At 38.4% G+C, this 24,070-nt stretch overlaps 1 protein-coding gene across 4 annotated transcripts in view; it reads right to left on the reverse strand.

Moving 5' to 3' along the window:
• The window catches only part of LOC128509806 (probable E3 ubiquitin-protein ligase HECTD4), a 128,930-nt gene extending 105,169 nt beyond the window's left edge, over positions 1–23,761 (reverse strand). For all 4 annotated transcript variants that reach the window (XM_053481652.1, XM_053481650.1, XM_053481651.1 and 1 more), the window contains exons 1-6: positions 23,204–23,761; positions 7,539–8,143; positions 4,219–4,308; positions 3,843–3,970; positions 1,027–1,135; positions 194–332 (exon numbers count right to left, since the gene is read on the reverse strand). In XM_053481652.1, the coding sequence (XP_053337627.1) occupies positions 194–332; positions 1,027–1,135; positions 3,843–3,970; positions 4,219–4,308; positions 7,539–8,143; positions 23,204–23,350 (1,218 nt within the window). In that variant the 5' untranslated portion in view covers positions 23,351–23,761. The remainder of the gene's footprint in view (positions 1–193; positions 333–1,026; positions 1,136–3,842; positions 3,971–4,218; positions 4,309–7,538; positions 8,144–23,203) is intronic.
• Between the last annotated feature and the right edge of the window lie 309 nt (positions 23,762–24,070).

Below are 24,070 nucleotides of genomic sequence, written 5' to 3' on the forward strand. Positions count from 1 at the left end.
ATGGACTTTAACTAAATTATAGAGAAAATAGGACTATAATTAACTTAATTCTTAAATAACATATACTTAATGCAATTTAACTGAAAAGGAGCAGCACAGACATACACATGTAGGCACATAGAGATACATTTTTGTTATCATTTTAATGTCTGTTGATAAAGATGGTATGCATGTACTGTATATTATTGCTTACTTGTAAAGTGTAGGAGTCTATGACCTGGCACAGCTGATGGGATTTATTATCAAAGGAGGCGGGACGATGAAGGAGATGGGTACTGCAGTGTACTACCCAACCAGCCTCTAGCTCTTCATTTCTACAGTAAACAAAACCTCTGAAAGAGAGTGAGCATATAAAAACAACACTGAGAGATAATAGCGATAACCGTAAACACAACTTTATTATTACAGAACACTCCATACTGTGTGGGGCTGACTAAGAGGCAGGGTAATTATGGGAGTGACTGATATAAGAAAAGAACACCAACAAGTTATAAAAGCATTTTTTCCAGGCACACACAGCACATAGCCCATCTTTGACAGCTGTAGCCATTTCTGTGGAATTTCCTGGGATTTGATTTGTACCAAGTAAACATCCTTCCATTTCTGAGACCCTCAACAGATTGGCTAATCTACATGTGATTATTTGTATAAACTTTAGTTTTACCATTTTGCGTAATGTCAACTATCTTTAAACAATAAGACTCTACTGGAGCTCTAGAAAAAAAAAAACGATGTGTTTATTAAGTATTTAGTTTAACACCGCCAAAAATCCTCCTGTAGTGTTTGACTGATGGTACATCCAGTTAGAGGATATATCTAATAGGAAACTTCAAAGCACTGTCAACTTCAAAGTCACTTTTGGAAAACAGCGTGTGCCAACTGTGTAGCACAGGAAGGTTTTAAGTGGGTATGTAAACACTAAATTGTGTTTTGCCCAAGAAAATCTTTACACTGACCTGTACGACGACATGATCAAAGTACTATAAAAAGGTTGTAATCCAAGAGTCTATAGCACATGGTTCTTACCTCAGGGTTCCATGAAGGCCTGAGCCCAGCTTACTCAAACCTCTGCCAAATGAGTTAGTGGTATAGAGATATAAACCATCTGTTGCCAAGCAGCGACCGAGGTCTGTGTCTAAGATTTAAAAAAAATAAGAAAGTAGCATTAGACTAAACATCTTAAATATATTAACCCTTTAACACTGCAGTTTCATTTTAACAATAGAATGGAATATAATAAATGGCATATTTATTAATAAATACAAATAAACTATTTTATTTGTAAATCAGGACATGATTAGTCAGGATATGATTGGCTTTCTGTGTGTAAGCAGTGTGCAGCTTTCCGCTATTACTGTTGACATCAACAACCTGTGCCAGTTAACACTACGCAGCCCACTACAATGCACTCAGTGTTCTGATATTTCAGCTTTGATATTCTGTCAGCTACTTGGGCTACACTGGCTATTCTGTGAGATGGACCACACAGACAAGCCTTTGCTTTACCAAGAAAAAGAAAAGACTTGGGTATCCATGATCCAGTTTACTGGCATATACAGTGGAACCTTGGATTACGGGCATAATTCATTCCGGAAGCGGGCTCATATTTTAAAACACCCATCAATCAAAACAAATTTTTCCATAAGAATTAATGAAAACTCAAATTATTCGTTCCACAGCCCAAAAAAATACATAAAATAATTAATACAAAATATAGTGATAAGAAATAATAATAATAATAATAATACAAGGCAGTTTATTACAAAAAATTCTTAGCTCTTTTTCTTGTTCCTGCTGTTTAATGTTAGAAGGCCACAGTGAATGGACTAGTTATTTCAGGTACAGTGGAACCTTGGATTTAAATCAAATAGAATTTTTCCATAGGAAATAATGGAAACTCAAATTATTCGTTCCACAGTCCAAAAAAATAAATACAGAAAAATAATTAACAGAAAATATTAAGTAAAATTAAAACAAATTAACCTGCACTTTACCTTAAAAAAAAAAAGGAAAAATAAATCTCAACAGATAAGTGTTTCTGTTTGTGTGCGCAGGCACTGTGTGTGTGTGTGTGTGTGCGTGAGAAAATCTAAAGCAATTTTCCACCTCTTCCTTCTCGTCTTACATAATTACCCTTCCTCCACTCTTTTTACACACGCACGTGCGCACACATCGGAAAAATAAACAAGTAAACTCTAATGACACTCGATTGAGAGACACAGTAACAGAATTAAACAAATTAACCTGCACTTTACCTTTGAAAAGAATCATGACAAAGCAGTGTTTTTGTGTAGAGCAGAGAGAAAGAGTGTGTGTGTGTGTGTGTGTGTGTGTGTGTCTGTGAAGGCGAAAGTAGGCAGGGTCTGTGCGTGTGTGGCACAGTGTCCAATGATGCGCACGCAGGCAAACACACAAACAGCAGGCAAAGAGCTAGCTAAGCCTTAAACAGAGAGAGAAAATGGATCTTTAACCTCTCTAATGAGACTTGCTTTTGCTTTACACACGCGCTGTGCACACACGCGCTGTACACACACGCATACAGACACAAAATAAAATATGTTTTACACGCACACACAAAGTCACAGTGTTATAGTAAACACTACACGCATGCACAAATGTTGATTATACCGGAGACAAGCACTAAGACCCAGCAGGGGAGACGATTACCCACAATTCCGCAACACAAGAGCGAGGAAAACCGTTGGTTCAGTTGGGATCACGTGACGCTCGGCATCAAAACAAGAAGCGCATGCGTAATATATGATACACAGTACTCGTAACCAAGTCAAACTTTAACTTGATCGTTTTCCAAGTCAAAATTTTATTAAAAATCTTTGCTTGTCTTGCGAAGCACTTGCCAACCGCATTACTCGCAATCTGAGGTTTCACTGTATTTGGATGTCTTCTGCCTACAAATAAATGGAATGTTTATCCAGAATACCATATAAAAAGCTGCACCTGGACAGTATCCTTTGGTCTAAGGAGATCACATTAGAGGTATCTGGTATGACAAAAACCAAACACAATACTTTACAAAACCATTATACGAACTGTCAATCAAGGGGTGATGATCTGCTTGTATTTTGGAGCAACCGGACTTGGGAAACTTGCAGTCATTGAGACAACGACAAACTTTACTTTATATAGTACAGGAAGAGACAAAAATAAAAACATGAAAACACCTGTTCAGCAGCTGAAGTATAGTCAGAATGGGATAAAGAACACTGGAAAATTGGCAACTGAATGGCTGTGACAGAATCTTTAGAGAGTTATGCAAAAACTATTATCAAGTAACTGAGGAGTAGTGGGCGAAAAAATTATTCTCAAACTATGTGAGACGCTAATAAACTCCAACAGAAAAAGTCTATGTTGCTAAATGCAGTTATACCTTACTGAATTGTAAGGTGTACTTTTTTCCCCCCAACATGGTTTCTAAATTTTGGTTTACTTTTTAAAGATTTTTGAAAAGCTACACATTGAAATCTGGTGTGTTTTTATTGCTGTGACCTGAGGGTTATCTGTTTGAACTGTATATAAAAGATGGTGAAATGAGAGCAGGCTCACTTTCTTTTTCACTTGAATATAACTATCTAAAATGTCTGTCTGATGTTCACTGTGTAATTAACATACTGCTGCAGTGTTTGTCATTTTGAACTCTTTTCTAATGCAGGTTTTTCCCAGGCTGCCTCACACATGTATTTTTTTTTCATTCACTTTCACTCTTCAGGATCAATCAAATGAATTTATGAAATAAATGTGTAGATTATTGTCCAATACCGAGGTATACCACATGGACAGGACTTACTTTAAATACATTGAAGCAATCTCTAAAACGGTCCTACCTTTACTCTCTGTTCCTGCAGCACTACAATCTGGTGTTGGAAGCATGTCCTCAAAGCCCCAAGAGACATTGTGCTTTCCCCCGAGCAAACAAGATGGGGAACCTGGACCACCTTCCAGAAGAATCAGTCTGAGAGGAAATAAAAAAAAACATGAAATTAAAACGCACTATGCTTTGTGTGTTTGTTTTTATAATCTTGTTACAATTATCTTGTTACATCATAGAGATGTTTTTCCCCTAAAAAGTTAATAGCAGATATTTTTAAGTGCAATATTTCAGCTTCGCAGCAATATTTCTTCCACAAGTTTCCCTTGTAACAGTTAAACGGCGATTCATCACTTAAGTTATCACAATACACATAATGTACAAAGTCTGACCTATAAAGGACATCTGCAACAGGAAGCTGCCCTAAGTCTGTCTGTTTCTGTAGCAGATGAACAGTGTGAATGAATGTCTTCAGAGAGCCCCTAGATAGAAAGAGATGGATTAATTACATCGCTTCCCCTGTACAGACATCACAAAAACAATACTATAAAAGCTGAAAGTGAATGGTAAAAGTCAAGTAAGTACGTAAACCTACAAATACGCACATATGACAGGTCATAGATTATGTTTTCATTAATAAATACACAAACTCAAAAAAGTACAATATTGTGAAAAAGTAGATTTTCTTTTGTAATTCGGTTTAAAAACTGAAATTCTCATTTTTTATTCATTACATGTTAAGTGAAATATTTCAATCTTTTTTTAACAGTAATTTTGATAATTTACCTACCTGAGGTGGGTAGTAACGAGTTACATGTACTCCGTTATATTTACTTGAGTAATTTTTGGGGAAAAATTTTTTTACTTTTACTCCGCTACATTCGGCTACACTTGACTCGTTACTTTTCTAACCATTTATTCTACACATATAGCCAGTGGATATTCCACCTGTCTGTGTCACCAATCAGACACAGCAACAATGATCACATGACTCCATTTGACCAATCAGCTCTTCAGCCCATGTTCTACAAATTCATTTTATCTGTGAATCCATCCTACATGGATACGCTCACTGCGCATACGCAAACATTTCTCTAATTTTGCGGAACGCCCATAAATCCATGCTGCTACTAGTGGGATCTTGCGGTTATTGCGAATTATAAAAAATGCTTTTTTTTTCATTTTGTGTGAAAATATGTTAACTTTAATTGCACATATATTGTTACTTTAACAGTCTATGAATATATAAGTCTATTGCAGTACAGAATTAATCGCCATCACACGTGTTGTAGAATTTTATGCATCCCAAAAAATATTATGCATCACTGGTATAATATACAAAAAATGTTTTGTTTGCAAAAGAACAGCTCCATAATGCGGTGTCTTCTCGATTTTGAGTAATATTATTTTATATTACAGCTACTCTTACTTGAGTACATTTTTTGGCTACTCTACCCGCCACTGCTTACAGCTCATGAAAATCAAGCACCCAGCCATCCATGCAGAAGACTGCTGACTTTTGTCCAAAAGATGATTCTCACCCTCCAAAAGAAGGATAGACAGGTCATCGCTAAAACTGCTGGCTGTTTGCAAAGTGCTGTATTGAAGCATATTCATGGAAGGGAAAAGTGTAATAGGAGAAAAGGCACACGCAAGAGGGATGACCACAGCCTTAAGAATTTTTTCAAGCAAAGCTTATTCAAGAACTTGGAAGAGTTTCACAAGGAGTGGAGTGAGGCTGGAGTCAGTGCATCAAGAGACACCACGAACAGACGTCCTCAGAAAATACTGTTATATTGCTAATATTAAGCTACTGCTGAACCAGTGACAAGGTCAGAAGTGTCTTATTGGGATAAGGAGAAAAAGAAAGAAGATAATAGAATTTCAGATAAATGTAAATTTTGCATTTCATTTAAAAATCAAGGTCCCAGAGTCTGGAGTAAAAATAAAGGGACTAAAAATCCAAGTTTCTTGAAGTCCAGTATGACACTGTCACAGTCAGTGAAATGTCATCTGCTGGAATTTTTCCACGGTGTTTATTTAAGTCCAAAGTCAATGCAGCCATTTACCAGGAGATTTTAAAGCACTTTATGCTTCCATCTGTTGACAGGCTTTATTGAGTTCACAATTTCCTTTTACACAGCACCTGCCCGCAGTGCCAAAACTATCACTTACTAGTTGACCATAATATAACTGTCCTTGATTGGCCAGCTAACTTGCCTGACCTGATTCTCTATAGGGTATTGTCAAGAGGAAGATGAGATTTAGAAATTTAAAAAAGCTAAAGGCTGCTATCAAAGCAACCTGTTCTTCAATAATGCCTCCCTCAGTAGTGCCGCAGGCTGATCGCCCAAATGCCATGCTGCACTGATGCAGAAATTCATGCTAAACTAGCCTTGACCAGGTACTAAGTGCATGAATGAAGAAATGAAGCGATTCCGCTCCCTGAAGGCCAACACAGAGAGACTGAGGAGGAGCTTCTTCCTGCAGGCGATAAGGTCTCTCAACCACAACACAACACAGGACTAATTACCATCTTTTTGTAACATCCAACTCTGACTGGGCATTCATGGCCACTTTGGACACATTCATGCACACTGCACTATATATTTATATTTTTCATCTATGGACCACTGCATAAATCACTTTAAATAAGACACTTTAGAAAGTCACTTTTTATGCATATTTGCACACCACAGCTATTTAAAAATTCTAAATTTCTGTTTTTGACAAATTTCTATTTCTATTTTCTTTTTTTATATTTCTTTATTTGATATATTGATATTTTGCTTTTTTAAAGTTAATCTTATCTTTCTAACGTATTTCTTTTATTACAGTATATTTTACTTTGTACAGCATATTTTACTAGTTAATTTTATTTTTTTACATATTTCTTTCATTCATATTATTTCTAATGTATAAGCTTTTACTATTTTTTTAAGGTCACTGGCAGTCGTATAAGCATTTCATTGCATATCGTACTACTGTGTATGACTGTGTATGTGACAAATAAAATTTGAATTTGATAATTATTCAGAATTTCTGTATTGTAAATTCATTTTTTATTAATCTTCGGAAAAATGTTAGGATCCTAACATTTTAAGAAACTGGATATTTGTTTTTCATGAGCTGCAATCTGTACTTTAAAAATATTGTACTACAAAAATTTTTAAAAAGGCTTATTTCAATTTATATGGAATAAATCTAGAACACCTGAGAGTTTCAGTTTTTAAATTAAATTTCAACAGAAAATTGTCCTATACATAAGCATATAAACTAAATAAACCCATATATATAATTAAATAGTTATATAATAATAATTACATTTGCAAATAAAAGCAAGTTCTGTGTAGGAAAAAAATTAATTAAAAATTGGTAGGTTGAATGTAATCAGCAATTACAGGACATAGACCTTACACCTATCAGTGCCCCAAATCTACAGTAAATAATCGGTTTGGTATAAAATCAAAGTATGAGGAGTAAATACAACTTGTTTCATCTTCACAAAGGCATACCTATTTGTGCATGCCACCTTGTGCCCTTTTTAATACCTTAACATCTAAACAAGCACGTGCTATAGGTTCATAAAGTTATTGGGATAAGTCAAAGAATATTAGCATAGAAAACTAATTATATCTAATGTTACATGTACATAACCTGCAGCACTTAGAGTCAGAATGCACTCTGCTGTTACAACTTATATTGCGAGCACCTGGCACATGCTAACGCCACCAGCGCAGCAGCTGCGTTTTCCCTCTGTCGCTGAGTCAGCAGCGGCTTTTCCAGTGTTACTGCTGTTTGCATACCCCCCTGCTCCAACCATGAGCACAGAAGTCCCTCCAATCCACTGAGGCAGTCAGCAGGCTCCTTGCCCAGGCTAAGAGGCTGGCAGTCACGCAGACAAGCCAGAAGGACCTCGGCAGTGACACCAGCAAGCGCCGGGTCATAGCGGGTTTGTGACTGCAGCAGGGGGAAGATGAGCAGTAAACCCACACGCGATGTGAAGGGAGCTTGATCTGAGCTGGAGGGCAGTGGAGGGTGGTGATGAGATTGCTGGTACTGCTGCTGCAAGAGACCCTGGCGCTTCAGGAGGTTCAGAGTCTCCTCATCAGCGCCTGTACCAGTGCCAGCTCCTGTGGTGGCACCATCTCGCTCTTGCTGCTCTTCCAGGGCCACCTGTCGTTGCGCCCCCCACAGGCCCCGCAGTGCATTTAGCCGGTACTCCAGGAGACGTGCATAAGCGTTGCTCTGGTTACCACAGACAGAACGCAAGCGCTCAGCTAACTCAACTGGATTCTTGGTTTCAAAGGTCAGGATCTATAGATAAAGAATAAATATAGAACATTAGGCTATGATATTTAGTTATAATAAACCTAAAAAAAAAAAAAAATTTTTTTAATTTTTATGGATATCAACTCTCAAGTTCCTTAATGGCAATACATTCATTAAAATTACTGGCATGATTAAAAGTGACCGAAAACCTATTTTATATATACACTCAACAAAAATATAAACGCGAGATGAGATTGTGGGCAGTATAAGGTACACCTGTGCACTACTCATGATGTCAGATCAGCATCTTGATGTGGCACACCTGTGAGGTGGGATAGATTATCTCAGCAAAGCAGAAGTGCTCACTATCACACATTTAGACTGATTTGTGAACAACGTTTGAGAGAAATGGTAATATTGTGTATCTGGAATGAATTTTAGATCTTTAAGTCCATCTCATGAAAAATCGGAGCAGAAACAAAGGTGTTGCGTTTATATTTTTGTTGAGTGTATATATATATATATATATATATATATATATATATATATATATATATATAACATTATATAATCATGAACCTAATTTTATAACGAGAAAATTTATTAGTTCATTTATTCTTTTTAAAGCTTCTGAACAGCTTGGATGTTTTTTTAGTGTGACAGTGCTTTAGATGGAGCAGGAGCAACGATTGAGTTCTGAACTCGCTTCCGTGAAATTATCGCTAAAACAATGTAATGACCCCTCCTGAGGATATAAAGCTTTATTATAGCGTTTGAATAAATCAGATCTACGACAGCAGATAATAAATTGTGCTTTTTCATAACCAAAGCAAACACCACGATTATGCCTCGTTTCGTTCAGTGTTGCTAGGCAACGGACCACGCACCTAATCGGTAATCTTTACTTTTCCATTTAGCTCTGAAAAAAAAAAAAGCTATATATTTTTTGTTTGTTTATATTTAGAATTTTTACAACAGTACAAGAAAATAACAGTTTGGTCTGTGCAGTTTGTGCCCTTCGAGAGGTTGTGCGCGCGCTCCACTACACAGCAAAAATTATGTTAGTATATTATGACTGAGATAAGGCGGCTCACATCGGCGTGTGTTTTGCACAGCGCCGCAAAGACATCGCTTATTTAATACGTATAATTGTGTGTTTGTTGTATTTCTGGGAAAGAGAAATATCTTATAAATCTCTCATATTGTTCATCTGACTTTAGATCAAAACTCGGCAAAGTGAAAGAGCGCAGGTGCGCTCCGCAGGTTCAAGCAAACATTTTACATTCACTAAAAGGCTTATTCACAACTACATTTCAGCCATTCACACACATGCATTATGTAAAATACAAAGTGTATTTTTTTTTGTTATTCTAATGTTCTATTCTGAAAGTCTATTTTCCCAGTATTTAAATTTTGATGTCTTTAAATGTAACATTTTTTATAATAACAATAAACCGATACAAACAGAATCTATACAACAGCTAATTCTTAGTACAAATAAAATCGTTAGCTAGTGAACTTAATTAGCTAGTCTAAATAATAAAAATGTTTTTACAAGCCCTTGAGCTGTTGTTTGGGCTTGTTTGGCCAGTCAGTTTCCTTGCTGTTTTTCCTGACGCATTTATAATCTTTAGGCTACTTTTGCCGGTGCGGTGTTTCGTCTCGGCAAAGTAAAAGAGAGCATGCACGCGCGCGCCACGGGTTCACGCAAACATTTTACATTTACTAAAAGGTTTATTCACAACCACATTTTAGCCATTTACACACATGCATTGTGCTGTGTTGTTGGTACACACTTTCACTTTTCATCTCCCCTTTGATCAAAATGCTCCCGATATGAGCCGACACGAGCAGCTTTGTTTCAGTCATAATATTCATTTATCATAAGAGGGGCGACATATACTTGCTGATTAAACACTGCATTTTTTGGAATCATGAAAGCCTTGGCAAAATTTCTGACATGTCTTTGCCAGTGTCTGATTTCAAAATGTGACTCCTGCACAGCTCATCACTATACAGCCTGATGTACCAACATGACTTTGGTAGCTACAAAATGCATGCCTTTCCTAGTTAATATTATTTGTGTCACTGCAACTAGACAGGTCTCCTACATGTACCCTTTTGGTCTTATTCCATGAAATCATTTTGTGGGCTTTGTTCATTCAGAATCAGATACCCAGGGTGATGAAACAAAAACTGTGATTGGTGATTTTTGCTACCAGACCCTTTATCAGTCTTTGACTAAATATGCATTACAGAAAGATTTGAGGTAACTTCCACTTTGAAAAGAGCAGATTTTATAAGTATTCTACAGATATTGCTGTACATTTCTATGTGTCAAATCATAAAATGTTGCAAAACCAGGACAATTAATTTTTGATGATTTCTATAAAACAGGGGCATAACACGATGTGAAGTAACCCCTATTTTTTTTAAGTAACATATATACATGCAGACCTTGGGTTCTGGGGGGTCGAAAAAGGGTAGCCAAGTCAAAAGCACTGTGGAGGAGGTAACATCATTTCACACACTACAATCAAAAGACGCCTTCATGAATGTAAATAGCTCAAGCTGCACACCACTGATAACACTCAAGAACAGAAAGGCTAGATAAGACTTTGCTGTAAGTCTGCCCAAGTCTAATACAAGATTAAGATTGTACAAGAATATTAGAAAATGGAAGCAAAATATGGAGACCAATGCATACCAAACACATCATCATTAACCATGGTGGACGCAGTGTTGTGGCATGAGCAAGTATGGATTCCAAATAGAACTGGGTACCTGGTGTTTATTAATTATATAACTGTTTAAAGAATGAGCAGGATGAATTCTGAAGAGCACAGAGCTATACGTTCTGCTCAGACTTAGTCAAATACTGCACAACTGAAAGTATGGCACTGTAAAGTACAGATGAATAACGACCGTAGCCAAGTCAGTCACCTGACCTCAAACCACTTCACCAAGATTGTCCTTTGCTAAAGATAGAATGATTTACAAACAATAGTGTAGACGAACAATAAGACGAACCTAAAGGCCTAGCTGGTCAGCTGAAGGGAGACAACAGCATTTGTTGATGTCCATGGAGCCAAAGTTCAGTTAGTCATTGACCACAAATTTCTTAAATTGAAATATTACGCCTAATTCTATTATCTATTATTTTTAGTTTGTCCAATTACTTTTGAGTCTGACTTTATAAATATGTAACAATTGACCTGAACAAACATTAGTTTGTCTAGGACTACAGGCATTATATACACATGGTGTGATGTATCTTCGAAACATGTGCAAAGATCTCCCAACAACGTCACACAGTAAAGTTTGCTCACTCACTAAAGGCATCCTGATGTGTCAATTTTGATCTTTTTCCCTTTTGTAGATGGATTAAACAAGAATGTTTTGAATGGAATCATTTGCGCAAATTCTTGTGACTGTGGTATGAACTACAGATTCCCTCAAAGTGGGGTAAAGATTTCTAATATTTTTGTATGTCATTGAATAAAATGTTACTTTTTCTTTAGCAGCTCTTATCTCTTAGTTGGTTATACCTAGTAAACATGTCTGCACAGTATTTAACTTATTTTTGTTTGTATTCATGTTTTGGGTACTGCACAGGGTTGGGCATTAATATGGTACGTCTTTCATTACAAATAAAAATGGTCTAGCAAGCAGTTTAATTATAACGAGTGACTTGGTGTTACACTCTGTGGAATCAGTTTGTGAGTAAAAATGTTACCATTAATGCATACAACCCTCCTTAGACTCTGTTTAAACAGCCACTTTTCCCGAGAGCAGGTTTATTTAAAGCCACAAGGAGGTTTTGGAGATTTACCAGAATCAGCACCAGGGGAGCTTTGTACAAAATGATAATCTGAAATAAAGAAGTAACAAAACCAACACGCAACAGACAGTAATACTGTATACCAGGGAATAACTTGAGGATACTTTAAAAATAATAAAAAATTGGATACCGCCCAACCCTTAGACTGACCTTTTTTCCCTCCAGTGTCACTGGCATCATGAGCACACGAGTTTGTCTACGCTGCTCATGTATGTATTGTATTAGGACATCACACATCAACAGAACAGGACATACAACAGCCACCTTTCTGAGTTTATTTAATTCAATATTTAATTTAGCTTTTATAAAACATATTGTTATTTATTTATTCACAAAGTGGAAGAATTTTTTATTGCCCAATTTAGATTTTGGTGGAGAAGAACAAGATTAAACAAGAACAAAGTCTCCTTACAGTTATACATTATAAGAGACAATGTCAAGACCAATCATTTCAACTTTCTACTTTAGCAGCTTTGTTTGCAGTTTAGAAGATAAAATCGGTGCATGATGTATAGATAGGCAGATTTCAGAGGAGACAGGATGTATTAATGTAAAGGGCCAAGATGGCTGCACGTACACATTGCGAGGATCAGCTTCTATCCAGATTTAGCGTATAAGTGGTTATTTACCTACTAAACCATTCAGTCATGTGATTTTAACATTCTGCAGACAGACGCTAGTTAAACTCTGCTTGGGATGATGTTTTTGTTTTAGATCAGTTTTTACTGCTTTTGTGAGGAAGCGAACACAAAGACAGCCCTTTGTCTTGACTGTTTGACACTGGCGCAAACACTGTAAACAAATATGGGGAAACACCACAGGCTATGAGCTAAGCTAAGGCTAAATCCACATTAACCAGGGTTTCTAAGTGTATTACTTACAAATGTGAAGTCGCTGGAGAGCAAACTAGACGAGCACAGAATTTGGACCCTTACACAAAGACTGATTACAGACTGTAATACATTTTTCTTGGCCTAACAGTATCATCCCAAACATCTTGTTGGCTAAAAGGCTGAATCTTTCTCAGAGCTGACAAGAGAAGCAGCAGCCACAGATAAAAACAGAAGTAGGAACATATGCATTTGTGTAAACAAAACGTTGTGCACTATTACTGTTGCTACACACTGATTATTAGGAGCAGGCTCTTTTATTTATCCCATGAGTTTACTTGTGCTGTTGTTGTAGCTGTGTATGTGCCCTGGATGCTAAGGCTAGCACGGCCATGAAAGAACTCAAGGCTGCTATTAGCAATCTGCAGACAGTGCATCCTGATGGAGCCCTTATTGTCACTGGAGATTTTAATCAATGAAAGATCTGTTTCAACAGAATGCCCCCTGCTTTATTAGGGGATGCAAAACTTTGGACCAAGTATACAGTCTGGCTGATGCTTAGAAAGGCACACCCCTCCCCCCCCAACAATCTTTCTGACTTTCATTGTTTCTGCTGCTCAAGTAATCTTCAGCCATCAAATGTCTAAATCCACTGGACACCCTGGATCTACCAGTCTCGTCATCACCCCAACAGGTGAACAGGGGAGGCCCACAATGCTCCATTCTGCTCTGACTTGCCTGAACAACAACACCTACACCAGGATACTGTTGGTTAATTTTAGTTCTGCATTTAAAACAGTAAGCCCATTCAAGCTAATCTTGAGTTCAAACAGCTTGGCATCAGTACTCCTCTCTGCCTCTGGAATCTGGACTTTCCCACAAACAGACCACAGTATGTCAGACTGGACAACCTCACACCCTCCAGTCTTAATCTCAATACAGGAGTTCCCTAGGGATCCACATTGTCCCCTCCCTTACACTACTTCTTTATACCTGACTGCACTGCAACAGTCCCCCCCAAAAAAGTTGTAAAAAGCCCCCAAGTGGTGGATGGTGACAACCTCTCAACAAATCATTGGCACTCAGGTACCATCAATACAGAAACCCTGCTTGAAGAGGGCGAAAAGCATTATCAATGCTGATTTTCACCCTAATCAGGGACTATCTACCCTCCTCCCATTAGGAATGTTTTACTAGTATTTCAGCACTCTTAAACACAAGTTGAGAAATAGCTGTGGCTAATCCAAAGGTCAGTTTCCATACTAGACAGCTGATCATACTGTACTACCCGTTTACATTTACTGCACTGCTTGTTAACTAAACAACTTTTGTACTACATGTAACTTATATAATACTGCACTAAATAAACATATGTGTACTTATATACACCACATATATCTTATTTACAATACATACCACACCTCCATCCTTAAGGCCTTCATATCCATGTACATCACACCCAAAGCTGCAAATCTTCATTTGTAATTTATTGGCCATTTATGCACTTCTGGTTAGACGGTGAACCTGAATTTTGTTGGCTTTCTACCGGGACTTTGCTCAATTACAATAAAGGTGAAGCTAATCTAATCTAAGGTCATGTTCTAAATCCTGGCCCATTTCCATGTTTTTAGGTCAATTTTGGGACAATTTGCTTTTATACCTGATTCATACCTTGCCAAAATTACATTCTCAAAACCACCTTCTCAAATAAACCAGTTTACTGATTCATGCACAGGCAGGGGACAGTGTGCTCAAAAATACTGGACTTTGTGCTTAAGTCCCTCATGTGAAAGCTAAAGAGGCACTGCTTATTTTTCTTAAAAGTTTCACTTTTAATGTGCTTCTTAGTAAAATATCCTGAAACCTTTGTAAAAATTGCTGCTAAATATCTGTCATCTGTATGCACTTTGCGATCAGAATACTGTCAGCTCGTTCCATGTATGAATAAAACAGCAGTCCCTGCAGAAATATTGTCTAAATCAAAGGGGCGATTTTTGTTGACACGCCTAGGACTTCAGGTATGCAAAGTCCTTGTTGGTGGACTACACAGAGCATTTAAGGAACTCCAGTTTCAGTTTCCCAGGACCAAGATGCTACAACCCTAAAAGCGGCACCCCAAAAGCAGTTTTGTGCTCATCGGTTTTCACACTGATGTCCTCCAGAACTCTCTCTGTTTCCACAAAAGGTAAAACTACTGTGACCATCAAGAGGGGGCAATGGCCAGGCAGGTGTCCTAATGTAGCAACCAGGCCAGGTATTTCCAGGACCAGCATTCTCTAATGGAAACAGGAGCGCTGTCTCATGGCCCATTTCTTTTGAAAAGCCATTGACAGCACTGTTTAAAGGTGGTGAATGGTCAAGTCTTGAAACTGTCAACCAAAACAAAAGCCCACTGTTTTACTGATTGAGGACCCATTTGAGAGGAAGGGTATGGGCCTCATCAGGCCAATAGATAAAAAGCAGATGGGCATCCCTTTGTACTACACTTACTTCTTCATCATGAGTTTTACAATGTATTGGAGATAAAAATCTATTTGGCCAGCCCATCTATTTGCAGATATTTAATAGTTTAATCAAACTCTAAAAAACATTTAAAAGTTCAATCATGGCAATGCACAAACCTGTCTTATTTGCAATGCAACAGTAACAAAACGTTTAACTAAAACAGTCAAGTAAACAGTTAGAATTCAACAATTGTTGCATTCAAATAAACCACCTCACTCCACACCAGAGAGCCAGACTGGGATTTTTCCAAAAAATGGAGACTCTTCCAGGCAAAGTTGCATGCTATTATTTACCCAAACACAAAAATGTGGTCTAGGATAAGCTCAAACCTTTGCTAATGTTTAATTATGTTTAATTATACTTGACAAGTTTAATTCTACCTGTTACACACAGTATCTGCAACCATGGTATAAGCTAGGATTATGTTCCGTAAGCTAGAAAAATGTATCTGAAAAACTATTAAGCAATAAATAAAGTATTAATTCCCCACACAACCTCCACCAGCCTGGACTGTTGACAAAAAGCAGGTTGGTTCATGGATTCATGCTGTTGGCTAATTTCATCTCTGTCTTAGCAGAAATCGAGACTGTGTCAGGTTCTATTTTTTATTAGCAAAGAACAAAAAGCACTGCAGGCTGCAGTGGGCAAAGGGTCACCAAAACTGGACAGCTGACGTTCTGCTGTTGTAGTCCATCTGCCTCAAGGTTTAACATGTGCATTCTGAGATGCTTTTATTCTCACCACAACCATAAAGAGTGGTTATAATGGGTAAGCTACACACTGTAGGCCATTAGTGAGCTTAAACCAATTTGGCCATTTTCTGATGACCTCTCACATCATAAAGGCATTTCTGTCAGCAGGATTGCTGCCAACATTATGTTTTTTTTACTACCCCATGCTGAGTAAACTCTAAAGATGGTTGTGGGTAAAAACCCCAGGGGATCAGTAATCATAGAAATCTTTAAACCAAGCTATCTGTTACCAACAGTCATGCCAGAGCCAAACTCAATAATGTTACACATTGTCCACATTTTTATGGTTGATGTGAACTTTACCCTAAAATACAAGCATGCATCTTATGATGCAATGCACTGATGCAACATGATTACTGGTTGGATAATTGTTTCAGTGAGTAAATGTACTATTATAGTGCATGTACTCTTATCACCTCTAGGTTGGACTATTGTAATGCCTTACTGTCTGGTTGTTCAGCTAGGTGCATAAACAAGCTTCAGTTAGTCCAGAATGCAGCGGCGAGAGTCCTCACTCGAACCAGAAGATATGAGCACATCACCCCTACCTTATCTTCACTGCATTGGCTCCCTGTGAAATTTCGCATTGATTTTAAAATACTACTTTTGACATATAAAGCATTAAATGGTCTTGCACCGCAGTATCTGAGCGAACTGCTAGTGTCTTACGATCCGCCACGCCTACTTCCATCAAAGGATGCAGGCTGCTTGTCAGTACCGCGTATTATGAAAACTACAGCTGGGGGCAGAGCTTTTTCTTACAAAGCCCCAAAATTATGGAATAGTCTTCCAAATAATGTTCTGGACACAGTCTCAGTGTTTAGGTCTAGGCTAAAAACCTATTTATTTAGCCAAGCATTTTTATAAATAGATTTGCCTTAGGTAAAGGAGCAGATCTGGGGAACTCATGGACGTAGAGTATTAGGTGAACTGGTATGTTTGGATGCTGTCTTTCCCACTCTCATTGATCACTCAGGTTTGCTGACAGTAAGGTAATTGGTTGCTTTACATCTCAGGAAGCTCTCATGTTTGTGTTTTCTTCTGGCTCTCCCTTTTAGTTATGCTGTCATAGTTAGTCCTGCCGGAGTCTCTGCTTGCACTCTACAGTAAATATACATTCACATTATACATTATGTGACTGTGACCATACCTACCTGCGATCTCTCCTCTTCTGCTCTTTCTCCCCCTCTTTCTCTTCCCTCTCTCCCAGTCTCCCCCTTTCACTCTATCGAGCTACACATGTTATTCCTGAGCTGCCAGTGATCCAGACTCCCTCTGCCCTCCAGACCTGTCTGACCCATCCTGGTGCCCCGCTTCTGGTTGGAGATCTCGTCACATGGATGCCCCGTGTGTCTCTTTGGGATGCGTCTGGTGTCTGGGCATGGTTCTATCTACCTAAAAGACGGTTCTGGCCTTGACTGGTGTTGGCAGCTGTTTCTCTGGGGACTTGACAGTTCGATAGTTCAGGACTGAGTCTTCCTACAAATCTACCTGAGTCTCCAATAACTACCTGGACTCCATATTAACATCAATTAACATCAACTGTTATAGCTGAACTGCCTGCCACCTAACACGCTGTATAAATGCAGATCATCTCCTGCTTTCTGTTTCACCCAGATGAGGATGGGTTCCCTGTTGAGTCTGGTTTCTCTCAAGGTTTCTTCCTACTATCATCTCAGGGAGTTTTTCCTTGCCACTGTCGCCCGCGGCTTGCTCACCAGGGACAATCTGACCATTTTGATTTATACACATTCAAATTCCATACTACCCTAAATAATTCTTTTGATTGTGTAAAGCTGCTTTGAGACAATGACAATTGTTAAAAGCGCTATACGAATAAAATTGAATTGAATTGAATTGAATTGAATAGTGTTTGGTGAGTATGTGCCACTTTAGGCTAAATAAAAAATTTTATGTTTTCCCCTTTGGTGTATTAAATTTAATTATTTGGCATTTTCTTTTTTGGTAAGATTTGCCTTTAAGAATATTTCATTCAAAATCTGGGTTAGAGATCGAAGACTGAAAAAAAATCATATTGGCACAATATCAAGAAAAAAACTGTAACACATTTAAAGGATGATGTAAAAGGTACAGAATGTGATAAATTAGATATTAATAGCCACAATATAAATATTAAATATAAATAAAAAAAATTACCATTTATTTAAAAATACATATAAGAGAATTATTTGAGAAATATTCAACATTTGTAAGTGGATTTACACGAGACATTTGCAATGATAAAAATTATGTACGTTCAAATATTGGCAACTTATTCATGCTCCAGGGCGTGCTAATTTATGCATACCCAGACCTAGACATTTTATGACCCAAGTGGTAAAAAAAAGAAAGATTTAAAAATGTTGTCGTTTCTTTCAAGCCAATTTGAGGGTAACAATCTCACCCACATGCCAACACTATAAGACGCCACGCCATCAGCTGATCACCCTTGCAAGTACTCATTAATGTAAGGGGAACTACATGATGAGTTTTCAGGGTGAAGACCTGAAACAACTGAGAGTGAAATGCATATAATTTCTTCTTCCTTTAGTTGCAGTGTGAATAATGCAACCAGTTATGTTCTGAAAATCACTGACCTCCAGTCTGGTACACTGGTAGAGCATGTTAAGCCACTAGCGTTGTTGGGTTTTTATTATTCCCTTAAAGTGGAGAACTTTCCAAACATGAGTGGGAATGCTCAGAAGATGAAGGTACTCTATGGGTCTAGCTTCATATGTGAACAAACGTTCTCTGTGAAGTGTAATAAATCCAGATACAGATGCACTCTCACTGACAATCCCGTCGACAATCCTTCTTATATTCACGTCAGACACTCAGACTTCACTGTACTTGTTCAAGCCCAATACAAACTAGATTTTTCTCACTGAGAAATGGTACTACAATTACTAAAATATTTTAAATTAATGTTGTTTTGACTTTTGAATAAATGTAATGTTGGTCTTAAAAATATTGCAAAGACATGCACATTTTCAAAATTGTTTTTGTGAATGTTGATGGTACACAATTGGTGTTTTGTGTTTTTTGGTGTTATGGTTATTCACAATTTTATAACATTTTCATCAAAAGGTTTGAAAAATTTTTGTTTTCATTATACACACATTAAACATTGAGTAGTCTTTTTAAACAGATATGTAATTCCCACTGTGCAAAATTCAGTTTAGGCTATTGGCCTGGCCCTCCACAACCATCCAAGTTTCTGATGTGGCCCCTTTGGAAAATGAATTGCCATGTGAATTGTACTGTAAGTTTTTCCCTGTGCGAACACATGTCACCTTAAATCCATTGTCTAGATCTACACCTACTGTATACTGGTTGGTGAAAAATAATCATCTACCCTGCAGGTGAAGCTGGTGAGCTGTGTAACATGATGATGTCATGAACACTGTATTTACATTTAGCACAGCTACTAATCAAAGTCATCAAAACCATAGGCTGAGAGTGCTGGTAAGTCAAACTATAAATTGGCCACGTTGTAATGAGAACATATCGCCAAATGTGTGATGATAAAAAAAAATCTAACCATGGTTAGAAGAAACTTTAAATAATAATTTAAAGCAAATTAATAAATTCATCTTATATTGAGGCTTTTACTATAAAATGCTGTCGTTTACATGGAATTTTTCAGAAATTAACCATGATTCACTGTACAGTTAGCAGGAACTGCATGTAAATCTTACTGAACGGGACAGTAAAAGAAGTGCTATTCAGGCTAATTTGTTAGAAAAAAGTTTTTTTACAGTGCAGAACTTTTTTACAGCATGCCAGACCACTTCTATGTTGTAGACCACTGTGACAATTAAATATGAAAGAAGTGATCGAGCTTACCCACACATATCTCACAGGGCATATGGAAATACAGTGCATCCGGAAAGTATTCACAGCGCATCACTTTTTCCACATTTTGTTATGTCACAGTCATATTCTAAATCCTATATGGTAGAGTGGCCAGACGGAAGCCACTCCTTAGTGTAAGGCACATGGCAGCCCGCCTGGAGTTTGCCAAAGGGCACCTAAAGGACTCTCAGACTATGAGAAACAAAATTCTCAGGTCTGATGAGACTCTCTGGCCGCTCTACCATATAGGCCTGATTGTTGGATTGCTGCAGAGATGGTTGTCCTTCTGCAAGGTTCTCCTCTTTCCACAGAGGACCTCTTGGGTTCTTGGTCACCTCCCGGACTAAGGCCCTTCTCCCCGATCACTCATCTTAGATGGCCGGCTAGCTCTGGGAAGAGTCCTGGTGGTTTCGAACTTCTTTCAAAGCAGCAGAAATTTTTCTGTAACCTTCCCCAGATTTGTGCCTCAAGACAATCCTGTCTCGGAGGTTTACAGACAATTCCTTTGACTTCCTGCTTGGTTTGTGCTCTGACATGAACTGTCAACTGTGGGACCTGTGCCTTTCCAAATCATGTCCAATTAACTGAATTTACCACAGGTGGACTCCAATTAAGCTGCAGAAACATCTCAAGGATGATCAGGGGAACCAGGATGCGCCTGAGCTCAATTTTGCAAAGGCTGTGAATACTTCTGTACATACTGTATGCTTTCTTAAATTCTTTTTAATACATTTGCAAAAATCTTTAGCGAAAAAGTAAACTTTTTTCATGTTGTCATAATGGGGTGTTGTAATTCATTTTAGAATATGGCTGTGACATAAAATGTGGAAAAATGTGAAAAGTATACACTGTGAATACTTTCCGGATGCACTGTATTATAATAATCATCATCGTTGGCCCCCATCACTTTGAGGAATCTGTATTATGTCCACAGTTGCCCAAAATCAAGGTATTTAAAGCAATAAACTCACTCGGACATGTGCTCAACCAACAGCCACCTCATGTGTAGTGGTGAAAGGCAATAATAGCAGTCTTATTACAAAATGAAATACATTATTGATTACACAACTGTTCAAATAACATTTCATTTTATTTTCATTTTATTCAATTTAAGTTCTACTAATGACTTTAAGATCCTGGAGCCATCTGGGTCAAAAGACATAGAATAGGGGGCATTTAAGCACTGTATAATATACTAGGGATATCCACAAGCATTTGTTTTAAAACACTTTTTTTATTAGTTGTAAGAAGTATCACCAGACCATTTTAACATAGGCACAAGAACTGAATAAATAAGTGAGCATATGGACAACAATGAGTAGCTTCAACTGTAAAATATGTCACCTCAATGCACACCATATCCAGGTTTTCTAACTGAGGTTGTAATAGCAATTCTGCTAGTTAATGAATGTTTTGTTAAGTGAACCTAGCTATGACACTGAAACTCCAAGGTTTTTATATTTGATTTATGTTAGAGCCGTCAAGGATTTAACCAGAAAGAATCAGTGTGGGTGTAGGTTTTCCATTTTAATTAAGCAGGGGCCACACCTGATTCCCAATTTTTCAGTCAATAGACTATCATTAGTGGCTTCTGCTTCTCTAGAATGGAAACCTGCACTCACAACGGCCATTTCGGGATATGATTGGATGCATTTGCTCTGCAGAATGTTCATAGAATCAAATCTTAAAAACAGCCCTGAGTGTGGTGCATGTGTAGGTACTGCACACATTTGTCTCAATTCTATATTGTTCTTTACCTAATATAAATAGAAGCGGACATTTGAATATAATCATGGCACACCATTTTGCTTGGGAAGTCCCAGTGTTACACTGCATCCTGTCTTTAATGTCTCAACAACGTCTCATCCTACACTGTGTCCTACTGCCATTACATTATCTTCCCTCCATCTTTTATAGGGTTATCATAGTCCTCTGATCTCAGGTTGCTAATAGCTGCAAACCTGTCGATGCTTTACACTGCAGTAAAGTTATACAGACATGCTTAGATTTTGACATAAACACACAAAAAAGGAGTTGGTTGCAGTTCTCCCTCCCAAGGCAAAACAATAATATTTCTTCATCAGTTAACCTGGATGATTAACTTTAGTAGAGACCTGCATGATACTGAGGTCAAGAGTTTAATCAGAAAGAAACAGATTCCATCTTGATATAAATGTTAAACTGAGAATATGAGCATTAGTGTGAGTGGTTAATTGATTTTTAACAGAAGCAACTGTCCCAAAGTGTCAAGGATTAGTTGCTTGCCAAGCTATATTTAGAAAAAGGATGCTGACCATCAACACAAAGCTAGCCAACATGTCTGCACGGATTGACAAGACGTCATCACTCGTCGTCTACACCGCTTAATCCTGCCATTATGGGGCTATGGGGGATTGGTTGGGGGGGGTTGGTGTGTGTTGAAGGGGGGGGGGGAGCCTATCCCGGGAGACTTAGGGCAGGAGGCGAAGGTAAAGTGCCAGTTAACCACAGGGCACACACACACACACACACACACACACACACTATGGGCAATTTCGGAAAGTCAATTAGCCTATTCTGCATGTCTTTGGAGCGTGGCAGGAAAGCGGAGTGCCCGGAATAAACCCACCAAGCACAGCGAGACACACAGGAGAAAGATGGGAATCAAACCCGGAACCTGGAGGTGTAAGGAGAACTGCCCACTGAAAAGACGTGACGAATTTAATTAACTGACAATGCAAAAGTTCTGTGTTTTGTAATCCAAACACACCAAGCTGTAAAACTGATCACTTTAACTCTCTGTCTCTCTCTCTCTCTCTGTCTGTCTGTCTTTGAGTGGCTGGAAAAACTGCTAACATCATGCTCAGTCAATTGCATTGACTCCAGGTGACATGCAGTCAGCTCCTGTTACACACACACTGTTGTGATATGTGTGACTCTCTGGACAGAATTAACCTGGGATCCAGCTAGTATCTGACTGACTGTGTTACAAAATAACTAGACAGATTATGTAACAGAGCCTGGGCTAATCAGATAGCTGTGATAACTTACTCGGGTTTAGCGATGAAGCTAGGCGACCCTTCTGTCTACTCTTGTTAAGTAGTTAGCAATCTGTTCGTTTATGTTTTTTCCCTGCTCAGGGAGTGTTTCCCCGCAGTGTGTCTGACTCGGGTGATCAGACAGAGGCGTGTTTACAGCGCAGCACCCGGCTGTCAGCTGGAGGTGGAAGTCCAGGCTTGTAGTAGCTAGAAGCCACCCCCAACACCCCAGCCTGGCCTACCGCTGTCATCTGCCAACACCTGGATTCAGGTCGTGGTTTAAACACATAAAGGGTGAAGTTTACCTCCTGCTCGGTGTCTCCATGCTCAGAGACTCCCAGTTCGCTGGGTAATTCGGCGAGATCCGTGACCCGCATCAGCCCATCGTGGAGGAAAATCGTCTCTTCTTTCACAGACAACCACTGGGTCGAATCCAGAGCCCCTGATCCCATATCTCTCCCCCGAATAAAGCCCTCAACCTGACGAACATTAAAACTAACTATCACACGCTGAGACTAAATTCTAGCCGCGGTATTGTCATTCAGTAAGCGGTCCTGGTGTAGTGTCGGCTCCGCCCGTGTAGCAGCTCCCTGCCTTTAGCTCCACAAGCTAACTTACAATGAGCGCTAACCGCAAAACGCCGACCTGCTACTCGGCTTAAGCGAGCTAATATCACTCTCTTATTCCAGAAAGATGACACAGCCTGTCGGGTACCCTCTCCTACACGGGATAATGCAGACTGATCAGCGGCGTGCACAAACACTATATACTGCTTGATTTATTTATCTATCTATAAGCTAAAATAAACCAGTCCTGGTGTCAGAGTAACGCCATGATGCTGTATTATTGGAAGCCGAATTCTCCCAGAGTACACTGCGGCTGTGCATAAACACAGTTAAACGGCACCAACGGAACAGTCTGATTAAATATCTCTCAGTACAGCGCATATAACCTCACACACACACACACACACACACACACACTTCAGTCAGGATATGAGTTCTAATGCTGAATAAAACATGACTTTAAAAAATCTTAGGTATGAAGCAACGGATAATTATTATAGCAATTATCTTTTACATTAAAATATTTATTTATTTCGATCTTATTATTAATTATATTATTTATGCTAGCAAACTATAAAACTCATTATATGATGTTATATTATATAT

Source organism: Clarias gariepinus, chromosome 21, assembly GCF_024256425.1.
Source record: "Clarias gariepinus isolate MV-2021 ecotype Netherlands chromosome 21, CGAR_prim_01v2, whole genome shotgun sequence".
NCBI lineage: Eukaryota > Metazoa > Chordata > Actinopteri > Siluriformes > Clariidae > Clarias > Clarias gariepinus.